This window comes from Zophobas morio, unplaced genomic scaffold (assembly GCF_036711695.1).
Source record: "Zophobas morio isolate AGI-343-1 ecotype UQ-CSIRO unplaced genomic scaffold, CSIRO_AGI_Zmor_V1 ptg000014l, whole genome shotgun sequence".
Lineage (NCBI taxonomy): Eukaryota > Metazoa > Arthropoda > Insecta > Coleoptera > Tenebrionidae > Zophobas > Zophobas morio.
Window position 1 is genome coordinate 2,107,147 of NW_026972119.1, and position 27,634 is coordinate 2,134,780.

General features: G+C 32.6%; 1 protein-coding gene across 1 annotated transcript in view; it reads left to right on the forward strand.

Moving 5' to 3' along the window:
- The first annotated feature begins 378 nt into the window (after positions 1–378).
- LOC135129163 (uncharacterized) overlaps positions 379–27,634 on the forward strand; it is a 40,985-nt gene continuing 13,729 nt past the window's right edge. Inside the window, exons 1-2 of the mRNA XM_064056269.1 lie at positions 379–880; positions 6,206–6,430. Of these exons, the coding sequence (XP_063912339.1) occupies positions 6,358–6,430 (73 nt within the window). The 5' untranslated portion in view covers positions 379–880; positions 6,206–6,357. The remainder of the gene's footprint in view (positions 881–6,205; positions 6,431–27,634) is intronic.

A 27,634-nucleotide genomic window follows, 5' to 3' on the forward strand; every position in this document is an offset into this window, starting at 1 on the left:
ATTCAATTGATTGCGTCTTTTCGCATCGAGGCGTAGCGTGATGCGTGAACCATCGTGACCCACATCAAATCATGCCACGCGTCCATCCTTAGTGTCTGTCAATAAGCTATCAAGCGAGAAAATCGCTCTGGTTTTCTGGTTTACATGATATCTCTTTATCATTTAGTGCTGTCATGTGCTAACGCTCTTCGTGACTTGGACCTATATTTAATAAAAAGCAACCGATTTAAAATTATCCATTGCTGCTTTAATGCTTTATGGCATTATACGAGCCCGGAACCAATTTACGATATTCTAGGGGTGGCATGGGGTTCAAACCTCCTGGACGTAGCTAAGGTCGATCTTCTGCCGAGTCTTTCCGAGGTACAATCGTGAATGTACGCACGACCAGTGTAGAACCGGCGTCGCGACGCGTCGACCGTGTGATTAAAGTGTGTCGTCGATTATCTGTATATTTCATAGCTAAATAAGTAAACAATTAACAACTAAGAAATTAAACGTTCGTAACTCACTTCATAGCAGTGCCAACATTGTTGAATAAAATTTTAAATGCGGTTTTGTCTAAAGTAATCAAAATATTTTCGTATGTTCGTGTTTATTGGAAATATTTTCATATCAATGTATTAAATATTTTCGAGCCAATTCAGATATTATAAATATGCATACTTTGGCAAATGCTAGTAAAGTATTTTTTGACGTTCTTTTAAATTAGTACGTGAAAAATGGGTGATGTGTTATTTTTAAAAAAATCAAAAATTTTAAACTGTTTAAAAATATAACATGTTTATTTTTTTTCTGTAATAAATTTGGAGTGGACCTTTGTAAGTGTTGTTAAACTGGGAAAGTTTTGTGTAATTGATGCGTTTGATGTTCGTGGAAGGTAAGTTTAAACTTGCATTGATTTATTCATACTGATATGACAAGTTCTTTTTGCGTGATACATATTTTTTTGAAGATATGCTTGCATGTTACTCAAATAATAAAGCAAACAGTTTAATGGTTGATAAATCTGACGGAACATGTCCGTTTATTTAATTGTCTTTTATCGTATCAAACATACAGATATGATTATGATAACGGGTGCATAATCAATTATAATACATCTTATTTCTATCTTCGAGTTTTTAGGATTCAGAGCAACATTTCCCGAGATTGGTTGTTACAAAAAAACAACTAAAAACTAAAAAAAAATAATAATAAGAATAGGACTTGCACAAAGCACACGATTGTGTGACAAGATTACTGTCGTTTGACTATTATCTAACCAGCTGTCGAGAATACGTGTACAATCCTTCTGGCTTATCGTTAATGAATTTTCATGGTTGACACGTTCTTTTAAACATACAAAAATACTTCACAGCTATGAAATAATATTTTAGGCACTAGTTGACTGAAACTTCATGTTAAGGAGATAAACAATTCATTAATTTGAAAACTAGTGTCAACTACTTTTTAACGATCAGTTTTATCACTTCTTTTTCTTTAATGATAGGAAAATTGTTTTGGGATTGATTTATTAACTTTAATATAAAACTGAACAAATTGTATGACCTTAAAATCTTTCGTCTTCTCTGTAAATCACTGGCGGTAAAATTTATAGATTGATTTGTATATTGTTTTAATCTTATATTAAGACGAAAAATTTGTAAAGCACGGGATAATTTGTCTGCGATTAAAAATATTAGATTGTAAGTTACAGCGTCGCTAGAATGTATGGAAACGGTTAAATATCTTGAGAATCAATTGAACAAATCAGTTGAACTTAGGTATAGGGGTACAAGAAGTTGTGCTCTAATTATTCGTCTTAAAAATTGTTTGCTTCATTTATTTTCGAGATGCAAGGCCAACTTGATTTTTTTTAAATGACACTATCACATAATTAATGCATTTTTGAATAGAATTTTGAATTCAGTGATACATTTCAATCATACTTTCTTTCTGATTGAAATGACAAAATAAATTATTGTTAAAAAATAATTAAATAAATTAATAATTATTAGTTTTGATTAACATAAACAATAAATAAATTACCCAATAACAACCGAGACCAAAATTAAACTTCTGTTTTCTCCATTTACTTCCTGGCAGTAAAAAAGATGCTGAATAAAATTTTGTAGTGAGTTAATGAGAATTTTCGGACGAGTGCTAGCAATTTCGTTACGTATCCGTTCCTGTAAGTCTTCAATGTGAATCGTCTATCGATATAAACGCGATTCTTCAAATAGCCCCACAAAAAAAGTCAAACGGTGTTCAATTAAGTACTATCGCCCTTGACGTCCAAAATGGGGTGGAGCACCGTCTTGTTGAAACCAAATAGTTTCTGCTGATAACTCCGGATTTTGGTAATTAGGAAATTCTTTAAGTCTAGACACTATACGTTCCCGCAACAGCCTTAAATATTCCGCAGAATTTAAATTCCCATTAATAAAAAAAGGACCAATTAAAATTGCAAATTAAAATTATTTTCAAAGGTAACTATGTCATCTTCTTTTATTTAAAATAATTTATTTTGTCATTTGAATCAAAAAGAAAATATGATTTTGCTTTGTATTAATGAATTCAGAAAAAAAGCTTTATTCAAAAAACATTATTAATTATATGGAAGTGCCATTAAAAAAAAACAAGTTGGCCTTGCATCTCGAAAACAAATGAAGCAAACAAAAAATTTTAAGACGAATAATTAGAGCACAACTTTTTGTACCCCTATTCCTAATTTCCGGTGATATGTACAATTGGTTCTCAAGATATTGAACCGTTACTATACATCCTAGCGACCCTGTATATTCTGTTCGCTTATAAATACCTCATAGAATTGTATGAATTTGTTTCATCTAATTGAGTTAACACACCGACAATTTATAATTTATGACAACACTACATAATTGAACTGGTCTTGTCAGGCACCTGATATCATTACTACAGTACACCAATACATATCTCCTCTGCAGACACGTGCAATTTTATATTTTAATTTAAATTAAATATTTACAATTTTTGTAGTAGGTATATATTTACCTGCGTTTCGATTTGTTTGTCACTGCTAAATCTGAAAAACTTCAAGCCAGTGGCGTAGCTAACTTCCACTGCGCCCCCCTGCAATTTATAGTAAGCGCCCCCACACACCAAATTTAAAAAGTAATATAAATATGTACTTACTCGTTTGCACACTTTAAAAAATCATATCAGTTACGTTACGGTCTGCGGGGGTGTTATTTACGCCACTGCTTCAAGATATTTTGCAAATTGCTAACAAATAAGAAAAATGCAGCCCTGACCAGCAAGTACCGAAGAGTACGTTAGTATGTACTCAAGCCATAAATCTTGTCAGTTACCCTTCCATCGTTATTAGCCGTAAAATTTTATGAGGTACAAATCAAACGAACAGAGTATATTTATGTAGCATCCTAGTTTGTTTATTTGTATATGGTACATAAACCAAAAAAGAATTATTATATCTAAATCTAGGCCAAGTTCGCAGTTATACATTAAGAGATATTATAAGAGGTATATCCGAGAAATATTAAAATTTTTGTTAGCATACTTACTATTAAACTACTCACGATATTAAAAAAAAAAAACACTCAGCAAGCTAGGAATAGTATATTAAGTATTAAGAACGGTAAGGGGTGTTTACTGATCGAAGGCAAAAGTTTGGAGACGGAGCGAAGCGACGTCTCCAATTTGTCTGAGACCACTAAACCCCCTTAATGTTCGTGATGCTTATACTATTTTTTGTACGACCATCAAAAGATTTGCGTCTTTTTATCAAATTCATAAATTGAAAGAATTTATATCAAACATCAACAAGATCTTTTTTTTTAATTTAAAATTTGTTACTATGGTTTCGATTAATATAAACAACAATTTTAAAAATCAGTTTCCATTTTGACCGCTGTCGATTTATTTTATTTTTTATTTTATTTTATTGATTAACGTTACCCAACAGGCCGGAGGCCCAATTACAGATTTAGATTTGATCTGGCTTGATTTCGAGTTAATTTTCTTTCAGCGACTATAAGTGAGTGATTTATTTGCTTAAAATATCCAATCATAAGTGATGCTAAAAGCGAAAATATCTAAGTCGAACACACATGGAATTTCAAATAAAAAAAATCTTGAATGCATGATTACTTACCGTTCAGCTGAACAGTAAGTAATTTACTTACCGTTCGCTTCTTAGTTGTTAGTCGTAGCAACCCGTAAACTAAACTTACTGCTATGGAAACCTGTACGGTAAATGATCGAAAAAGCGATGGTCGTACAAAAATATAGATTAACTACCATACTACAAATTAATTTTTGTTTTTTTTTTACCTTTTTCAGGGTGTTGTCATTTCTGTTTGAATTCGGCGTTATTACTTGATTTTACCAATACATTCATTATTGTTCTACAATGTTTATATTTTCTGTATTTAATAAATAAATAGATACTACCTACTCAAAACTTACTGTACAAATATCTACTGTAAAGATGCTATTGAATAAAGAGGCATTCAAGTTGGTATACACTGTTCTGATAATAATACCACGACAGTTTCAGCTCTTGTGTGACAATTCAACTGATTTTCAGATATATTTGGGAAGTGTTCACAGTGTTTTCTTAATACGCCCTCTAGAATATTCCAGTCTCTTTTATTTTCTTGAAATTATATCATGTTTAAGAAGCTAGTATCGATTAGTCCGTCTGAATCTTTTTTTATTCTATTTTAATGCTCGTTAAAGAGTTTTGACATTATTATTCATCTATCAAAAGCATTAATTGTGCCATTTAATGAGTTCCGATGAATAGCTGTTGATATTCAAATGGTTGTAGAATATATTAACTAAGTTTGAGATTGAGTAAATTGTGTTTACCTCATCAGCTTATATGTCTAATAAGCCTTAATTTACATGTCATTTGTGTGCTGTTAGCGGCAGATAACGTGTGCAGTTGAAGAGGGAATTTAACGAGTTATTCAGAAACAAATGTTTTAGAACTTGACCTGTAAAAACAAAATAACAGAGATTATTGTATTACAAATTGTTTTACTTTTAATTGTTTTAAGTTAAAACGATTTTAAAACAAAATATTATTTTAAACTTCAAAACGGGCATTATATAAATAAATAACTTTAAATATACATACATATATGTACATATATAAATTTGTTGCCCCATAGAATAATAATACCTATAAGTAATAATAACAGATTATTTAGGTTGAAATAAAATAATATGATATGGTTTATTCTTTTTATAATGCAGAAGAAACCACTATTTGTGCTCGACTAGTTTCGGGGTTTTCTTTTTTCACTTTCGCTATCAAGACTATAAAATACGTCGGTGATTTTATTCAAGTTAATTGGTTCCCTTTTTCTCAAAAAGCGCCATTTGCACTGTTATAATATTTTTCTTGTAACATCGTTTACAATGTCTTTTACCATGTAATGTCACCTAAACTACGTTGTGTTTGTAGTGGGTACATTTACTAGAAAGGCTTGTTCTACCAAAAAATATATATATTTTTTTTACACGCACGTTTCTGAACTTTTTTCTTTTACATTTTTAACTTTTTTATTATTTAGGAGACGTACTTTTCAAATGTTCAAAACCTGTAAGTGTTGAACAAATGAGAACAACTTAACGTGAACACCTATAATTAAACAACTAAAGCCATATTACGTTCATACGATGTTTTCAAGTTTATGATCTGGTGTAGGAAGTGGCAATGTGCTTATTTATCTAGAAATCAATCATTCCAGTTTATTGCTTTGGTTTATAATCCAATAAAGAACTTAACCGATATGCGACTGTTAAAATTAGAACAGTTAGTACTTTAGAATTACATGATTATTATCATTTAACATAAATAGTAAAACAAGATTTACCGTGTTATGAAGAATAAACGATCTAATCGGCAAACGAGAATCCCAAGATTTATATTGTTTTTATGATTAAAATTGATGTCAATTTACAAAATTACTGTGTAAAACAGACAGCATTTTGTAATACTCTTAGGTGTACTACAAAGATGATGCAAACTTTAGATATTTTGCCTCCAATAAAGGTCGTGGCTTTTGTTAACTTTGTTTAAACCGTTTGCAAACAGTAGTGACGATACAAATTCACTGCGTTTGTATATTTGTCTACCTACATAGCATCATAAAAATAATTAGCTTATACTTTATTGCTTCCGTTTTATAATTAGCTGTCGATTTATTTGTAGATGAGAGCTTCATTGAAAATTCACGGTCATCGAACAGCATACAGCGCAGACATCGGTTGATGGTGGTCATCAGGTTATAAGAAGATGTGATCGTTTGTCTAAACAAGAAACTAGGCTGGTGTCTTTTGGCCCAACGCTGCACCCATCCAGAAATGGGCTGTGGCCACAGTAAAATTAATATTTATCCTAGGAAATCTAGAAACAAAACTAATAATAAAAAATCAGGTGAGCTGTGGTCAGTTTTACAATTACGTTATAATATGTGGATGCTTACATCTGTGATGGTAGTAGTAAAATTATTCAAGTGTTGCTCTGGCATAGAAAATTACATTTACGGGGTTAATAATTAACATACTTCACAGTTTGTAATTTCATGTGCTACACCCAAAGTTATACTTGTTTGTAGAATTGGTAAAGTAAAATGGAAAAGTACCACTCTTTATGTCGCTGTAAATTTATCTTATCTGTTAATAAAGTATTTTATGTCGTAAATCTATATCTACAACTAAATTAATAAATTTCAGTTTGAAACGTTAAACAAAAAATACATATTAACGAAAACTAATTACGTTACTATATAACTAAATAGTTATACATCTAATGAAAAAAAAAAGCTACGAATCGGTTAAAATTTTAGTTTTATCTGAAGAGACCAAAGTCACGTACAGCACCGGAAAGACACATGATCATCTAGGTAAAATAACAAGAGAAGAATTAGGTATGAAATGTAGCAACAGTTTTTCTCTAAGATGCCAATATTACAAAAGTAATGGACATTTAAGTATTAAATATAAATAGCTATTCTAAAAATGTCTCAAAATTAATCAGCGGTAAAATACGGTGCTTAGACTTTATTTGGACAAATTTTAAATAACAGAATTATAAAAAATTTCTTTACATTTAAATCTACAATCGCTGTCAAAGAAAACTGGACCACTTTGACATACACAAAGTTTTAATTGTGTATTTTTTTAATATATGTAATAGCAATGTAATAATATACTATATACAATATAATAATAATACGTACGCTCCGCCTAATATGTACGCTCCTGATTTGAAAACAAAGGACGGTAACTTTGTCAACATTATTTGATTTGTCAACTAAAACTTTAACTGAAACATCTTTTTTTTTTATTTTAAAGTGTGTATCAAAACCTAGTGGTCCAGTGTTCTATGGCCGCAACTGTACAGAAATACATCGTATCTAGAGATGTTAATGAATAAAAAATGGTTAGTTTCAATTGTTTGAGACGTGTTTTTTTTTTGTTGTCATTAATTTTTTTTAATTACCTTTTTCAAATATTTGATGAGACTGATATTAGTTTTTGTCACAAAGAATTCGTACCTCATTAACAAAATTTTATATCAAGCTAAATTTCTTAAAGATCAGTATTACTTGTTGGTAAATGTGTCCGTTTAATATAATGTAATATTTATATGTTGCACTGATTTATTTTGTCAGAATTTTATTTTTCACCGGATTACCAAATCACATGTGAACCGCCGCTGAAAAATATACAGGTCGCTAGAATGCATGTAAATGGTTAAATATCTTGAGAACTAATTATACAAATCAACTGAAATTAGGTATTAAGATACAAGAAGTTGTGGTCTAATTATTTGCCAAAAATATATTTTTTTGCTTCATTTGTTTTTGAGGTGCAAGGTCACCTTGATTCTTTTTAAATGACACTACCATATAATTAATGCATTTTTGAATAGAACTTTTTTTTAATTCATTGATATAGCACAATCATACTTCCTTTCTGATTGAAATGGAAAAATAAATGATTAAATAATAATAATTAAGAATTATTAACTTTAATTAATATTAAACAATAAAGTAATTACTAATTAACCAATAACAACCGAAACCAAAATTAAACTTTTGTTTTCTATAAAAAATGCTCAAAATACTCTCCATTTACTTCCTGGCAGTAAAAAAAACGCTGAATAAAATTTTGTAGTGAGTTAATGAGAATTTCTGGACGAATGCTAGCAATTTCGTTACGTATGCGTTCTTGTAAGTCCGTAATGTGAATCGGTCTATTGATATAAATCCGATTCTTTAAATAGCCCCACAAAAAAATCAAACGTTGTCAAATCTGGTAGCCTGGCAGGCCACTCACAATGCTACGCCTTCGGACTATCCATCTGCCAGGAAAAGTTTCATTTAAGTATTGTCGCACTTGGCGTCCAAAATGGGGTGGAGCACTGTCTTGTTGAAGTCAAATAGTTTCTGCTGGTAGATAAGTCCGGATTTGGTAATTGGGAAACAATTATCTAAGTCTAGGCACTATACGTTCCCGCACAGCCTTAAGTATCCCTCAGAATTCAAATTCCCATTTCTAAAAAAAGGACCAATTACATTAAGCGGTATTATTCGTTACATGGTAACGAATCGCACCAAACATTTAGTTTTTCTAGACGCTGTGTGTGGATTTGCGCCACCCAGTGTGGAGTTGTGTCTGTTCACATGACCATTTAAACAAAAAGTAGAATTGTCAGAAAACAAAATCCTGTTGATAAAATTTCCACCTTGTTGTATTCTGTTCATAATAATTTCGGTGAATTCAACTCTTTGATCAAAATTATCTTCGTTTAAATCTTGTACCGGATGGATTTTGTATGTGTGAAACTTTCCCCTTTTTATTACTGTTTGAATTGATTTTCTACTAACGTTGTAATTCAGTGTTAGTTATTGCACTGACGTTTTGGAATTTTTTGTTGCGTCTAAGAGGACATTAAGGGCATTTTCATCATTTGTAGCAGTTTTTGGCGGGCCAGGTTTTGAACGTTCTTCAACACTTCCAGTTTCAAAAATCATGGTAGGATTTTTGAAACCGTTGACTTAGAAATGGGTTCTCGCTCAGAATGAATTTCATTGAAAAGTATTACTACTTCAGCAAAACTTCGTCTTTTGTCACCGTAACCGATAGTTATTAATAATTCTATGCGCTTAGTTTCACTTAGATGCACCATTTTTGCAAGAAACATCTTACATGCCAAATTAAAATTATTTTCAAAGGTAAGTACGTCTTCTTTCTTTTTTTATTTATTCTCATTTAAAATAATTTATTTTGCCATTTCAATAAGAAAGAAAGTGTGATTGTATTACATCAATGAATTCAGAAAAAAAAGCTCTATTCAAAAATGCATTAATTATATGGTAGTGCCATTTTAAACAAATCAAGTTGACCTTGCATCTCGAAAATAAATGAAGCAAAAAACATTTTTTTGACAAATCAAGAAAAAATTAAAAAAATTTGACGTCAATTAAATGCCATTGTCAACCATGTCAGTTTTGAGAAAAGGAAGTAAAAAGTGATAGACCTATCATTTTCAAGTACAATTCATGGATAGGTACCAACTGAAACACTATTTGTTGCTCGTGCTGTACAACCCCACCTAAGATATTAAATTTCTAAAAATTGTCGTACAGACAACAATGAAAAATCGAATACAATGCAAACCTAAGATATCAATTAAAAAAGAACGTTGCTATAAACTAAACATCCCGCCAAAAGTAAATACATATTTGCATATGAACAAAATTTTAAAATCCGCGAAAAATTCAAAATTTGACCTTAAACTGTGATCATCAACAACATGTAACCTTACGTTGTGAGTCGAAAAATGGCGAAATGCATTCAAATTCAAAGAGATGCACCCCAAAGTAGGAAAAATGCCCCTAAATCAAAATGCAAATTATGAAGGACAAATTGTATATTCCTCCATTAACTGCAAAAAAGAGAACTTATTACCCAGCTTCAAAAACATTTTGTAACTTTCAGAAAAGAAAATGAAATGTTACATATAGACACAAATATTTGTAGGTACATCACAAATACTCAAGTCTTTAGAATGGTGTGATGGCAAATAAATCGTAAATTAAATTGTCGTGTTGGTCGCGCTGCATCACGTGATCATGAGAGTTCCACAAAACTCTTGGGGTGGGACTGGTAGTGTATAACTGTGCGGCGAAGAGGGGTGGTTCTGAGCAGTTTCTGAGTCGGACCGATTTTTCGTGATAAATGATGATTTACTCGCTATTTTTGCTTAAAAAATTGACCTTTTATGAAATTACAAGCAAAATTAGGTGTACCATTAACTTTAACACACGTTTTCTCAGCACTAACTAAACAAGAAATGACAGCCAAAAATTAGGAAAAAGTGAAAACAAGTGTGTCGAGTGATTTTTAAAATGGAGAAAGTACTATATTCGTATTGTGATTCAGGTCTTTTTTTTTTTGAAAGAAACACGACAAAAGAAATCCATGAAAGAGTTTTTCCTACATTGGTACGACGCCTATGGACCGTCGAGAACTTTCTAGGCCGGACGGCAATAACGGATGACGCGTCGTTGGTGACGCAGCCCAGCGACGTTCGAAAAGCCTGGAAACAGAAGTCGCGAATACTCAATTCGAGAAAGACCTGGATCGCCGAAGTATGGATTCAAATAGAGGTCGCCTTCGGGAACGAATTATTCAGCTAGTTGAGTCAAGAGCGTCCAGTGAAATTCGATGGAATAATTTCTTTACATAATCGTTGCAATAGTTAGTCGTGTAAACACGAGTTATTAAGAAATAAATCCCCGTTCAACGTAACAATATTCTCCTTTGAATACCATTCGTGTTTGGGTTAATTACTTCAAGCGCAGCAGAATATTCACTGAAGACGCACCATGTTGTGGAAGTCCAAAAACTGCCATCATATCAGACGTTACTGTGTGGTATGATGCCGGACGCAAAAAGGCGGGCATTATACCTTTGAAACATGGAGGTAGAATGACAGGAGAGAACATGCCTCTTTGAACCAATGTTAAAGAAACGCCGGCAAAAGAACTCCACCCAAGAGTCATTTATGACCCGTTCCGTACTACATTGGGAACGGTCGGTCCACGACGAAGGATCAGAGGCGGTGCCGTTTGGTTTAAAATGAGTACATAGGTAGTAAAAACGTCTTAAAACGTTAATTATGAATATGATACCTACGTATAAAAACAAAAATATTTATTGCAACATAAAAATTCTAGTAACGTTTACTTTTAACCTTTTATATTGAATCTTATTAAATTATTTTTGTGTTTTATACCCAGTACTCGGCAAACGCTTTCAAGCACGTCACTGAAACAACCAGTTTCTTGGAAGAGCTGGAAGAGGCATTTATAACTTTAGTCCAAAGCCCGGTACAACGTGCTTTTTCAAACTGTCTTCCCTCCTCTCATTCTACCTCAAAGCTTTGAAGCCTTTGTCTGTCTGTCTGTGATATTGAAGTTTCCAAAGGGATGAACCGATTCCAATACTTTTTTTTTGAAAGCTGGTTTAATCGGGATGGTTCTTCGCTATGTTTGATAATAATCACTTTAGTCATTTCAAAATGGTCAGGTCATATAACGCAAACATGTAGTGCGTTTATGGCTTCACACCACTTTAACTCCCATTATAATTTAGTAGGCCGTCACACCCGGATGTCTTAAACCCGCTTACTGATACCTACCTGAAAAGACATTTTCTTGCACAGGGCAGTATTGAGTTTCGCACTTATCCACAACTAGGCCTTTGGAATTTTATGACGGGTCGGGTGTAAAGTACTTTAAACGTCAAAGCCATAAACGCACGAAATGTTTGCGTTTAACCCATTTGGTGTCGGAATCAGTTCGGTTCATGCGAAGGTCGGTATAACGCGTCGTCGCAACGAATCTTAACCAATTTTAGACTTTCTAAAATTTAATTTTTTATGTCGGGGGTTATTGTATTAAAAAAGTATTGTTTAAAAATGGGGCAAACACGTGAAACCTTCCAAACTTTAGGAAAAAGCCCATGTCGTAATGTATTGTCAAAAATAATCTTAAGTAGTTTCAGAAAAGCATAATTTTTGCAATCGCAAATTATAAACGCTGGAATCGAATTTGGTTTTTGATAATATGGTGTCTTTAAATTTTTTAGTGCATTTCGTCTTTACTTATGCCTGTTATAAATATGTATATATAACGTTTAAGTAATCAGATATCGTATTATTATATATAAATACCATTTGGTCGACAAAATGAAACTAACCATCAAAAATGAAAATACACATGCCGAATTTAATTGCTGATGAGTGATGACGAATGTGTTTTTAATTTTTTTTTACCACGTATAATTTTTCTACATATTTTTGTAATCCGAAAATCATAAAAATAAGGTATATATATATGCTAAACAAATCATTATCAACTTCGCAAGAATATAAAATTCAATTAATCAGTAAATTGAGCGAAAATTTTATGTAAAGTCTTCGACATGACCACGACTTTGTCAAAAATGTACCGGTTCGAATATTTACAAGATATAAACGCGTATTACTCGAGTCATGTCGATCATCTGGATATAATATGACGCGCCAGAAAGAACTAATTACAGATTTGGATTCAGCGCACTTAATGAAGTTTACCTATTCTTTTTTTCTTCACACGATTTTTGGTTGTGGACCAGTGTAATTAGCAAAACTATCAACAATATTCTAAGATGTGTATATATCCTTAGGTTTGTAGGTAAGTTTCCCGTTCCTGTAGTTACGAGAATAATTCTGGATTTTAATGTACTAATTTTCTTAATTCGGAATTTTTACATCAAAATACTTATTAGTGTCAATGAAGCATGTTCCCGAAAGTTTTTTCTTGGTGTTTAACAACAATAAAATGTTTACAAATAAAATCGATCTTTATCAAATAAAAAATGTCTTGTAATGCAAATGTTGAAATGGCTGATATGCATTTAATGTATAATGTATGGTAGAGCATTTGGAAACAGCGCAGTGTGTTTACGGTGAGGTCTTCCAACATCTTCGAAACAACGGCACGTTTAGTCTAAAGACCGTGGATTGGGGTCTCGAACGAACAGAGCGTGAGTAGATGCGGGTACATAAATTTTGGACATCGTTGCAGACGAACCAGGCATCAGTATAAGAAAATTATTTTACCGTGTAGGAGTTTCACTGTTTGTTGTATGGCGAAGATTACATGAATGAAGACTCTATCCTTACCACGCTCAACGAATTCAAACTTTGAAACCAAAAGATCTACCGTGCTGAATGAGATTTTGTAAACGGTTGCTTGAGTAAATAGGGATACCTATGTTTTGTACCGACCATTTTTCCACAGACGAAGCGGCATTGACAAGGGTATATTTAACGCGCGAATCACGCAAACTATCCAAGAAAGACACTCTCAGGAGCGGTTTAGTGTCGATGTATGGGCCGGAATAGTTGGCAATGATTTGGTAGGCCTTTACATTTTACCTCCTCGTTTAACAGCAGTAGCTTGTTTGCAATTTCTTAATGAACATTTGCCAAATCTATTAAGTGACACCCTTGTAGCAACCCGTCGAGATAGGTGGTATCTCCAAAATGGGGCACCTGCTTACAGTGGTCGAGAAGTGCGGCGACGGTTCGATCAACATTTTCCAAAACAATAGAAAGGAAGGAATGTATCAGTGTTATGGCCACCTCGAATTCCGGACTTAATCCATGCGATTTTTGCTTTCGGGGGCATTTGAAACGATTGGTTTATGAAACTGCTGCCAATACAGTTCAAGGGCTAGCAAATCGGATTATGAATGCTGCAGCGGAGATTGGGGGAAATCCCGACATTATCGTTCGATTACAGCCGTCATTAATTTGGGGTGTTGCGACATATCTCACCAATGGAGGCCGTCAGGTTGAACAATTGATTTAATTCGTTAATTTAGTTTAGTTTATCCTTTACAAAATTTTGTGATGACGCCATCAAAATTTTTGTAAGGACATGAATATCAGTTTGGATAGGTGCAGTGTACCTAATACTAATAATAACAGTACTGTATTCCCAAATTTACGGAAAAATGGAGAGACTTGACTCATTTATTAGTTTTTTTAGACACCCTGTATAAGCAATTATAAAAACTATTAATGGTTTGACAAATCACAAGTATGGACTCATCATATATATTTTACACATTTTAGGTACGATTTATTTGAGAAAATTTTGAGATAACGTCGTCCATTTTTTGGAGGGAATAAACAGATATATTTTGATTATAAATTTACCATGTTCCTGATTCAGTAAATAAAATAAATTGACACATTGATTATAATTATACAGTCACCTGTCTAAGCTATTCTACAAAATAAGAACGAAATGATAAATCCAGTGATTAGAACAATCACTTTTAAAAAATAATTCATTACAATTACAAATTACTTTTTTAAAAGTAATTCATTCCAATTGCTGATTACTTTTAAAAACGAGTTTGAATTTAGGGTGGATGCAACTTGAAATTGACTAAGCAAAGTGAGTAGACATTATATAAATTCCAATGATACAGAGTGAGACAAAATCGCGCAGGCGAAGTCAGATTTTCTGCAGCCCCAAGTTAAAATTAACCAATGAGCTACAGATTACGCATGTGTTTTCGATTGCATTGTGTCAACTTCAAAAGCGGTTTGTTGTCACAGGCACTTGCTCTGCTGTCGGATACTATTTCCAACGTGATTTTGAAGATGCGTGCGCACAGAAAGTCACTATGGAAGTTTTACGATCTTACAGGAAAAGGGTCAATTAATATAGTCACCATTTTGTCACTACCATTGCTGCTGGAATTACTGAACATAAAAATTTTGAGTCGATGGCAACCAAAGCATCAAACAGTGAGTTCCACCTTGTAACACTTGGTAATTTCAAATACGCTCCTAAGGTAAAGTAACCTTATTTGAAATACACCTGTTAAAACTTTTATGACTTAAGCGGCTTAAGCCAAACCACCCTTATAAGTCAAACTGGCTATTGCATTACTTAACTCAGTTCACAGCTACATTATGCCAACAATGGACAGTAATAATCTTGCGGTTCGTGTCCACAAAGCTTACAATAGCCAGTTTGACTTATAAGGTGCTTTGGCTTAAGCCGCTTAAGTTATAAAAATTTTAACAGGTGTATGTCAAATGAGGTTTGTGTATCTTTTATTACGTCAGCTGCAACTGTGGAACTGTTTTGCCTGTTTCATAGCCCGTCCTCCTTTGTAGCTATTTTATATCTTTCAAAAATATATTTTTTTAATAATAATAATAATCATCATCATCATCATCATCTTTATTCCTTACAGGCTAGTAGCCCAAATACAGGAAATACATATATATATACAATAATAAAACTTTAACTTTCTTAACAATGTTTGTACGTACTTTTGGTGGATAAAATGAGATAGGCGTATGAGTATTCATACGAGGAACCAGTATATCAATTTATTTCATAAGTTCTGACAATCTATACGATTATGGAGCATTCCATATAAGAATTTAATTGAAGAGATCGCTCGTCTGGAGCTTAAGGAATGAAATTCAAACCATTCGAGCAGGAGTGCATGACTAAAGCCTTGAACAGGATACTGTCCATTTCTTTTAAACACCAGATACTTTAAAAATTTTCTTTGCACACTTTCTAATTGATGGATATAAACTTGATCAATAAGGTGCAAAACTAATGATCTACCTACGACCTTACTAGTGATATATATATATATAAAGATTTTAAGCAGTCCATATCTGAAGATTTTTGACAGTTACGATAAATGAACCCTAAGTTTTTATAGGAAGCAGCTACTATAGAATTAATGTGTTCAGTAAAAGTCAATTTCTCGGCAAATATTACTCCTAAGTCTTTTACTACAGTTTTTTGATCCAGTTCATTATTATTAAATGCATATATGAAAGATATTAGGTTATCAGATCGACTGAAAATTACAATAAAACATTTGTCGAAAATTAACAGCAAACGATTTCTTAAACACCAAGAAATTAGCGCATTCATGTCTTTTTGTATTAAGAGACAGTTTTCAAGTGTTGACACTTTGTGATACAGCGTCAAATCGTATGCGAATAACAGGTAGTTGCAGGAAGGAACAGTTGTTACATCATTAATAAATATTAGGAGCAACAACGGTCCCAAATTAGAACCCTGCGGTACCTCAGAGTTGGGGTGATTGGATTAGAGCTCACATTCTGAACCTCTACAAACTGTGTTCGATTGATTAGATAAGATCTCATTAGTTGTAGAATTCGATGCTAGCATTACTGTATTTGGGCAGGATTAGTTTAACCGTTGAATTTTAGGGACGCCATTGACATATCGTAGTTTAATATTGTTTTCACCTTTCTAAAATTCTCTCCAATAATGATTGCCTAACTTGTTTACACTGTGCAAGCTATCTGGGAGTGCGATAATAAGATACTGAAATAGTTTGATATTGTTCAATGGATTTCAGCTTACCAGAATTTCGAATAATGTTAATAACGTCACGTTCTTTCTCCAGTACAACTTTAATAGGTCTCGGGCGACTATTGAATGGATTATGACGTCCTAATCCGTGACTAGTAATTTGTAAAGGATTTAGATCAGGTTGCAATGCGGTTAAAACGTCCACTGAAATCAGCGCGATCCGAAGAAGGAACTTCTGCATTCTGTTCTGAGAAAGCCAAAAATAATAATATTAGTTTTCCTTTTCAAACGTTCACTTACCTCCTGAACAACATCCTCAAAGTCAATATATGGACTGAGCCGGAGTTTGCTGTAGTTGTTCAATGGAACCTTTCAAAGGATTAATTTGAGCATTGAGCTCTTCTTTAATATTATTCATATCAGTATTAAATTGCTTCTTCAATGAATCTATCAGTGTTTGAATATTTTTAAACTATGAAATATTGGCATTAGATGTATTGTAAACCAGTTTTAATAATTTTTATTTGGATCTAGTAAGTTTGAACTCATTTTCAGATAGTCCTGTGCATGAAAAATGTATAAGTCTCTGGCAACAGTCGCAATGAGAGTAATTGTTCTTCGCAGGATTGCCAAAATTTAAACAGTTGTTACTCATGGTAAAAACAAATACGCAAATAAATGTTATACAATAATAAGACGCCAACCAAAATGGACGCGACAAAAATAATGAGGGGTGACACAGACAAGGACACTGTTTTCACACCCAGGGGCTTGTCAGGGTGACTAACTTGAAACACACAGGTAAGCCACGGTTTTAAACACAAAAGAAACAAAGGAAATAAAGGTGACTAATCTTATCAATAAGATACAAGAAAAACACTCTAGATTTTTGATACCTAGTGTGTTATTCGTAGTTTATTTGGTTATTCAACACATAAGCAAAGTTGTAACATTACCAAAACGTTAGGTCCTTTTAAAGCTATCTGAAGGTATAAAATTCAACAATTACTTCAAAAATAAATCTCACTTTTCTACAGAGCACTCAGTTTTATATTATTGTGTGTCGGAGTTTTTAAAGATATTTCATTCAGGACGCTAATGCATAATATGTATATATACAGGGTGTTATTGAAAGGTACATACAACAAAACTGACAGTTATTCGTGAAGTCTAAGAAGCCTGAAAAACTTATTTTGTGTTATCAAAATTATGAGGGGAAAATTAACCCTTATCCAACCATTTTAGACGCTACTGAACGATAAATAGGTAAAATTAATTTATTTTAGTAAATCCTAGCAACTGTAACAACAAAACTTTTGTCAGGACTAAATGTTGCTATAGAAACGAGAGATGATCTTTTTATCAGAGGCGTCCAACGAATTTAGACATATATTTTAATAATTTTTATCTCTAAAAGGAGAACACATTTATCTGAACTTTTTTACTTTTAGCACTCATACTTCGAGACCAATTGCCGATTTTATTTTGTACGTACCTACCTTTCAATAACACGCTGTATATTAAAAATAATGTTGGTTTTAAAAAAGTTAGGTTATTTACAAGTTTTCAACTTCTGGAAAATAGAATTAGGTAGAGTACATGGCCAACAAGAAAGGTTGCCGTTGGTTTATGCAAACCACTAAAAGAACGGTACCAGGATAAACTTCTTCCTCCCTAGCCAGTTTTCCTGAGAAACTTTATTCCACTTTGTCTGGCGGCTTAAATACCTACATTTTATAAATTGCTAGATAATAGTTACTCCTCATCCTTCAAAACGCACAGTGATACATCAGAGCACATTGTACAGTAGTCAAACATATTCCTTGAGTCCTAACTAATCGACTTCGTTTTTCTTTGCTAATCTCTTTTCTACAATAAACAGAAGAAGGCAAGAAATAAATTTTGACCTGTTGACTACTACTTTAGACCAGTTGCTAACATGGATATTGACAGTGATGATTGATGAAGATATTGACTGTACGTCTCCAGAAATAATCGAAGAGGCAAAAATAACAACAGCTAATTTGTTGCCAAAAAAATTAGGAAGAGTGTATGAAGCAGCTTACAAATTATGTATGAGTGGCGTGATACGAAAAAAGGCCAATTCATTTTCCGACAGTGTGCTATTAGCTTGTTTCGCAGAAGCAGCAGAAAATTACAAATCTTCACTTTGGACTCAATACAGTATATTAAGAAGTATCCTTGAAATCCCAGCATAACATCAAGCTGGAAAATTATGGAAAACTTAAAGCAGTTTTAAGACGGAAATCCAATGGATAGGTACCATCCAAAGAAAGCGAAAACATATTCTTCGGAAGAGATAAATAATTTTCTGAAAAATGTCGATGACAAGTAGTATCTTGCAACAAAGGTAACAATTTTTTTATAGCCCTTTCAAAAATGCTATTTTTTTATGTTGCATTATTTATGGGATTAATGTTTACTGGAAGTGCTAAATACAAAATAAAATTGTTCGTAGATTTAGTGGAATAGGAAATTTTTACGAATTAGTGAAAAAATTTATTACCACGTGTCCACTAGGTTCCTTAATTATCAGAAGGGGAAATGTACTAACCAGAATATTAGAATTAACGAATTTGTGCAAATGGGAAACAAATTGCTCTCTTTCTAAACCTTCCAAATCCAGAAAGATATACAGGCATTCATTTCGACGATCTTTTGCTACATTACGTGTAGATGCAGGAGGGGACATTACAACGTTAAAAAGACACAATATATATGTCCGCAGAGTTTTAATTGGGACATCTGTATGTAAAACTATATTTCAGTCATGAGTAAGAAAAAATTAGTTATATCCTCAGATTACAAACACTAAATTTTGGGTTAAAATTTTTCTGACTGCCTCACTTCGGTATTTCGTTTCCCGTGGTTACATTTTTTTTCTTATTCAAATACTGTACCATTTTATTGCTTGATTGTATTTATTTTTTTAATTAAAATTTTAGTGTCGACAAATAATGGAACGCACACGGTATATTATTAAAATTTCAAATCTGATTAAACAAAATATCTAAATTACGTTTTGTTTTTTAATTTTATCTTCAACGTGAACCATAAAATATATTGATTCCGTTTTCCTAATTTTAGAAAGCAAGTCTCTAACGTAGATGAGAGTTTAACATCAAATTTCATGCTCGTTCGAATTTTCCACTAAATAACATGATACGGAATTACGTGCGATAACTTTTGCAGTGTACCACATTAAAGGTTCTAAAGAAGTTTGCTTACACCACAACATTGTTGACCAAACATCTCACATTTAATGAATTTGACAAGGGAAAAATAGAATTTTATAAAATATACTCTTCTTTGTTTTCGTTAAACCAACTAAATCTGACACTTCAGTTTCTATAAAAATACACTAAAGTGCAAGACTTTAAGTTCTAGCGATCGATAAATTTCTGTCTTAGGCATCCCAATGGATGGCTAAAAGCTTTCACGAGATACGCTTCATGAGATATGAACGGTATAAGCATTCTTTTCACCCATCATTTTCTTAGATATTAAAAGGAATTACTAAATTATGCGTAGACTGCTCTGTATTTTATTCGAGATGTTCTATTCTGTAAAACTGGAAATACTTCTGGAATAATAAGTTAAAAAATAATAATACTTCACGGAAATGCAAGAGTAAATGGGTTAGTTTCTTCGTCTTGCGTTTTTAACAATATTTATTTGCCTGTAACAACATTAGACAATTTTTTTCTTCAGGTGAAATTATTAATTAGAAGAAGGGTGTCTAGTTATTAATAATCATTCCATATATGAACCTAACATTGCTATGAATGGTTCCTATGCATGTAGGTATTCGTTACTGAAGTTAATGCGTGCTATTTATACAGGGAGAGCAATAAAAACATAATCAAAATACGGTTAGGGATTCAGTCGTTGATTGTTACATTTTTAAACACAAAGTTTCAAATTGACAGTAATTTGATAAGACAAAAATTCTATCAAACACAATTCTTCGAAAATTCGTAGCTGTCTTTGATCGTATTTTTTAACTCTTTCTTGGTACATTAGTTACAAATAAAAATTTAATATTATACTAATTCATTATATGTATATTTATACTAATTAATTCAAGAAATACATTTTTATATTAAAATTCTCATTTTTTACTTCTTATTACTTCCATCTATATATGTAGTATACGAAAAAATGTAACGTGCGACACGTAACAAAAGATGGGCTTTTTTCCGTACACGGCGTGTTTTTCGCTTCCCTCGATCAAAAATGTCACGCCTTGTACAGAGAAATAGCACTTTTCTAACCTGGTTGCACAAGTAACGATTGTGAATTTGATAGGTAAACAAAATCTCCAAATGTTCGTTAGTTTAATTGAGTTATTTATTAGAGTATTGCCAGTTTTGTTGACAATAAAATATATTATTGTGATCGTGATCTTATTTTTGACATTAAGAACATTTTTGTAGCCTTAATTAATATGAAACTATTACAGAACAAAAATTATTTCAAATTTTTAATATTAATATAAAATACAACATAAAATACAAAATAACTACAAGTAAATTACAGTTCAAAAAGTACAAAAATGAAGTAGTAACACAAAAAGTAACAAAGTTACAAATACACATCATCGATTTCTAAATTGTAACTACTCCGATCTTTGGTTCAACTTTTGCTGAGAATTTATAACGTGGTGAAATCAAGGTTTTTAATAAGAAAATAAAAGTAGAACTTTGCTCTATTCGAAGACTCATCAATCTATTCTTACAGCATGTATTCCTTCATACAAGTAACAAGCTAACAAGGGTTTTATTTTCAAGTGTCTTATGGTTATCAGATTATCATAATCACAACACTGTCCGGAATTAAAAAACTTACGTTTATTGTTTTAACGTCACTGCAAATGAAAGAATTTTAGGAATGTTTTAAGAATCCTTGGCAAGCACTCAGTTATGTGTTTACATCAATAAAATAGATTCAACTTTAGAAAATTTACAGGACGTCCGCTACACACAAAAATATGCTGATAGGTACTACTGATATTTCGGAGTTTTGTATAACACCTGAACTAAAAAAAGGCACTTCTAAGAAAATGTTTTTTAAAAGATGAATTTTTTGTTGTATACTTAAGCAATTGGTCAAAAGTTACTTCGATAGAACTTCCATGGCCTTTGAAGTACAGTTCAACAAATTCCGCTTCTTTGAAAAATTATAGAAAATTTGTGTTTTCTGATAACCTTTATAGTAAGTAAAAACCAGTGGTGTAAATGACACCTCGAACTCGCTGCCCCGCGGGGGTGCAAATTCCAAGGAGGTGCCGTCCACAGTTATACAGACAATATGAAATATATCCAAAGCAAATAACCAACGGAAAAGAGTGTATTATTATCAATGTACATGCTTAACTTCGATTGTTTATTATTATTATTATTATTATTGCAGTTAAGTGTGTTCAACAGAGTAAACTCCAATTACCGAACACACGACCGGCTCTTGATCAACCACTTAAAAATATATAAAACTTTAAAATCTAATGTATATCCTAATTCTAATATAACCGAAGTTTTTTCAACTCGCCAATTGTGGATCTGAAAATATCAACATCATCCTGTACGGTGTTAGCCAAATCACACATTAAATAAAGCGGGGAATATTTTAATATATCCGTTCTAGGAGCTTGCATATAAAATGTTTTCTTGACTCGTGATAAATACGGCCTACTATCAACATGAAAATTAATCGATTGTAATAAAAATGGGCAGTCAGTAATCGAATTTACAACTTTATATAAGAATGTAAGGCGTGACGCTTTGTTCCTTTCAGTTAAACTTTGTACCGAAAACCGCTCTAAAAGTATCTGTTTTGAATACCCCACCGGACGATAAACGCCATCCTCACGAAGACACAAAAATTTCAAAAATCTTCTCTGTACCCGCTCCAGATTATTCCTATGAGTACTATGGTGAGGAAACCAGCATACGGATGCATACTCGAGTTTAGTTCGAACAAAAGTATTAAAAATACACAATAATGTGGATATATTAGAAAATTCTCTAGCATGACGCAATATATAGCCATACACTTTAAGCGAACTAGCAACAACTTCATCAACATGTTTGGTAAACGCCAATTTTATATCAAATGTTACACCCAAGTCGCGCACAAACTCGCTTTTTATCAATACCTGATCCATTAATTTATACTCAAAGGAAATAACATTCTTTTTGAGCCCATCCGACATCACCGTACACTTCTTTCCATTAACAGGTAGCCTATTTAGCTGAAACCAATTCAACGCTACATTAATATTTTCTTGCAAATTTTCACAATCTAACGTATTTTTTATCCTAGAATATATTTTAATATCATCTGCATATAATAGACAGGGGACAGTTAGATTAGCTACTACGCCATTGACAAATATATTGAAAAGAAACGGGCCCAAAACCGAACCCTGCGGTACACCCGATAAAGCCTTGAATTTCTCAGAAAAATGTCCATTTATGAACACAAATTGGAAACGATCGCATAAGTAGGATGAAAAAAACTTAATAAGATTAGATGTGCCTCCCATTATACCAAGTTTGTTTAGCAAAATTCCATGATCAAGCTTGTCAAACGCTTTAGATAAATCGAGATAAATTACATCCGTCTGACAATTGTCGTCAATAGCTTTAGAAACAAACTGCGTAAACGCACACAAGTTAGTCACCGTTGACCTTCCAGGCATGAAGCCATGTTGTACTTCAGCAAAGGAATTCTTGAATTGAAAGAATAGTTGTTTATATAATACAAATTCAAATATTTTAGAAAAATTATTGATGAGAGACACTGGGCGATAATTCTCCATTTGAATGTTATTACCACCTTTGAAAACGGGAACAATTTTCGATTCCTTCCACAAATCAGGAAAGAGAGAACTTTTAATTGACATATTAAATAATCTGGTCAAGGGACCGGCCAAAGCCAGGGCACACTCTCTAATAACAATTGCCGGAATTTTATCAGGACCGGCCGTGTATTTCGGTTTTAATTTGTAAATCGCTTCCATAACGTCCTTCTCTGACACCGGTGATAATGCAATGACGTGCTGAGGGAAACATGAATTAACTGGAATGCTATTCAAGGAGGCACTGGTTGAAGAGTTATATACTGACTTATACATAAGAGAAAAAGCATCTACAATCATTTTCGGTCCAGAATAATTTATGTTATTAAGAGTCATGTCGAGAGGAATGTTTATACATCGAAAGAATGTCACGTAGAAATTTGTTAAATTTGAATAAATTATCTCCTCAAAACAGAGACTAAAATTATTATTAATGAAGCCACAATGGAACAAAATGCTCTGAATATGATTATTACTATTCTTATTTGATCATAATCGTGGGTATTCTCATATGTTCTAAAAAATAAGGTTTCTTAATTTGATCAATAAAAAATTGGTCGAAGGCTATAAGTATAATCCGACAAATCCAGCTGTTCAAAAAATTATAAAATTTGATTTTACAATTTTCGTTTTGTGATAACCGCTGTAAAGTAAAAACCAGAGGCATAAATAACACCTCTTGTCCTTCAGCAGTACGTAATAGCAATCTGAAGCTCAAGTGTTTATTTATGTTACCTCGATAGAATGTCACGTAGAAATTAGTTTGAATTGAATGAGTTCGTCTTTTCAAAACAGGACTAAAATTAGTTATTAAAACACAATCAAACAAAATGTGCTGAATATTATAATTCTTATTTTATGATTATTATATAAAGACGTGCTATTCTTCAGATTTTTGAGAAAATGGGGTCACTCGTTCTAAATTTGACCAATAAAAAATTTGAAAAAAGAAAAGTAGTCACAGCGTTATACCAATGCAAGAAAAAAAAACAATCGCAGTACCGCAGGTGTCCGTCCTCTCCGATACACTCATTGCGCCACGGAGGCGTACAGAGCATGTTGGGAATAAAACGTTATTTTACCTTGCAAATATTTTTGTGAAAATTGGAACGTTTAGCGAGAAAACTCAAAGCGGATTCCTACACTACAAGTATATGAGTATATTTTTGTGTAACACTGAAAGCATTTTAAAATACCATTCATTGAAATGACGTCATCAAATTGTTGGTTGGGATGATTAGCGAAATTTTGGTTAGCATTTAACCATCTACATGATATTTCTAATATACGTACAAAATTTGACAACAATCGGTACAGCAGTTTCGGAGATTACGTGTCTAATAAAATGGACACAGACACCAGACCGACAGACACACAGACAAATAGACAGACGGAAACGGGAGACTGCTTTTTTCGTACTATAGGGGTCATGAAACGTCGAAACATAAAACTGGCCATTCGTCCGATGGATTCGATTACAATACTTCCTTCGCTTACGCTTGGGAAGTAAAAAATGTCAATGTTAGTCTGTTATTCATGGTATCAGGTTTTACAAATTCATTGCATTAATTAGTAAAAATTCTAATGATGTATCTAACAGGAGGTACTACTAAGGTCGCAGACAAAACTTATGGTGTCAAAATCAATTTGCACAATAACCTGCTCTTAATTTGCCAACAATTTGACGCTTCGTCCATTACAAATATCAATATAAAGTAACAAGTGAAGGATTTGATACAGATTTAAATATTCATTTGACATATATAAGTGACATTGGTCTTAGCCTAAATTGTTATCACATTGGATTATGGCAAAATCCACGTCCCTATGTATAGGCAGCTTGCAGTCAATATACGAAACAGTTTTATCTGTGACTTTATATCGGTAGCTCTGTAGAAATCACGTTACGATTATTAGAACTGTTTTCATTCCAAGGGAGACGGAACACCACACATCTTGTCGCTTGTAGAATAACTTTAATGTTCCTTCTTTGTGATCTTTTAGCAGATTTCTTCCTTTCTTTCATCTCCCTGATCATTGTTAAATAACTTCTTTCAGTTTAAATTCAGAATTCACATAAAAAAATTCTATCAATTTTCCTTCTCAGACAGAATTCCCAAAAAAAATTTTCTTGATTCATCTACACCATATCTATACCTATTTACTGGTCTTATTAACCGTACGTTATTTTGAAGTCGTTTTAGTTCTAGAGATCATATTTTCGTTAAAGCCACATCAAAATTATCAGGTGTATATGTATTTGTTAATGTTAGTCGTTTATGCACATATACACAAATTTTATTTAATTTAGACGTGATAAAAATGAACGATGTATGAAAATAATTAGGTTTGCATTGTTATGAGTTATACAACATGTGGAACACAATATTTACCATGACAGGGAAGTCCGATATTGCTTTGTCGTTTTAATGTCGATTTTTTTTAACTTGTCAGCAATGTTAGTGCAGTGTTATTATTATTACATTATTAGATACAGTCGGGACGACAAAATCTTGGACGTCAATATCATTCTACTTTCGCAAAGATTAAAACATTTGTAAATATCATATATTTTATTTTTTATACTGTGAAGTGAAAAACTTCAAATTTCAAAGTGACTATAAGGCACAAACTGCATTCAAAATGAGAGAGAAATGACGTTTAAGATTTTCCAACCTAGACTGTACGAGCCCTAACAACTAAATGTTCGGACACGTATTCTTTTATACAAAAAAATGTAATTTAATGAAAAAAAATGTATTTTACAAAAACAAAACTAGAGTAATATATAAGTAGGTATCTTTAATGCAATATTCTCAACAAAAATTGTAATATTATTAACTTAACAAAATTATAACACAACAAGAAGCTGGTATGAACGAATAAACTTGGCAACTAAATATTCGGACATGAGTATTTTTTTTTACTTAGTATGGTGTAACATCTCCTTTTGCTTTGATTACTGCGCGTATCCTTGCAGGCATAGTACTTACAAGACTTCTGCAGTATTCAGGAGTAAAACTTGCCCAAACTTCGTCGATTTTTGCTTTTAAACCTAAGAGTGTTCGTTGGGGGTTGTTGCGCAAAACGGATTTTATGTCGTGCCAAAGTGTCTCAATGACATTTAAGTCAGGGCTGTTCTCAGGCCATGAAAGGACTCTTATATCATGATCCCCAAACCATTTCTTAGTACTTTTTGCGGTATGACATCATGCACCGTCCTGTTGAAAAATATAATCGTTGTCCGGATACAGTTTTTCAACAGAGGGCAACAAACTGTTTTCTAAAATTTGTTGGTATTTCATGACGTTAATAGTCGTTTCCACCAATTCATAATTCCCCAACCCTTTAGCTGACATGCATCCCCACACCATTATTCCTCTAGGAAACTTTACAGTTCGTTTTAAACAGTCTTTATTGAACGCTTCACTTTTTGATCTTATCACTCTTCTCCGCAAATCTCCCACGCACACATCAAATTTTGACTCGTCACTAAAAATGACCTTTGACCAATCTTCCATGGTCGATACCAGCTTAGACTTTGCCCAGTTGTACCTATTTTTCTTTTGATTTGCCGTTATTAAAGGTTTTTCTTTGGCCTGTAACGGCACGGTGGAACAAATGTAAACCAAAAACTTAAAAATTACCTTATAAAAACTTAATCCTGACTTGTGAATCCATTTCCTACAACATTCTCGTGACAGCTTATGCCGTATTTCATCCGTCCATTGTGCTGTTATGTCCCGCAATGTGTTTCTTCGATTTTTTTTACAAAGTTTTACAAGGAGCCTTTGACTTCTTTCTGAAACTAATTTCGGTCTTCCTGAACTTTTTCCTTTAACATCTAGTCCACCAGTTTCGCGATAATGTGAGATTATGTCCGCTACAGTGGACTTTGCTAAATTCAGTTCTTCACTAATTTCCCGAATTTTTTTACCTTGGCAATACTTCTTTACAATAAGTGCACGTAATGATTTTTCAAGTGGACGTCCACGAACCATTTTGTTAAAGAATATATATATTTTTCTATGGATCTTACAACACAGTTAGGTAAAGCAGGAAGAGGAGAATGATATTTATTAACAATCAAACAATTCACACCGCCTACTTAGTGAAAATTAATTTTTTTATTTATTTGTCCGAATAATTAGTTGCCAAAGTGTATTCACTTTTTCTGAAAAATCCACAGTCATAGTTGAATTAAAATTCTATGTAAAGTAAAACATTCAACTTTTTTATTAAAAACTATTCTTTGAAATCTTAGCTTCCTATTTTTATGTGATTTGATAATAAAAATTAAAAATTAATTCAT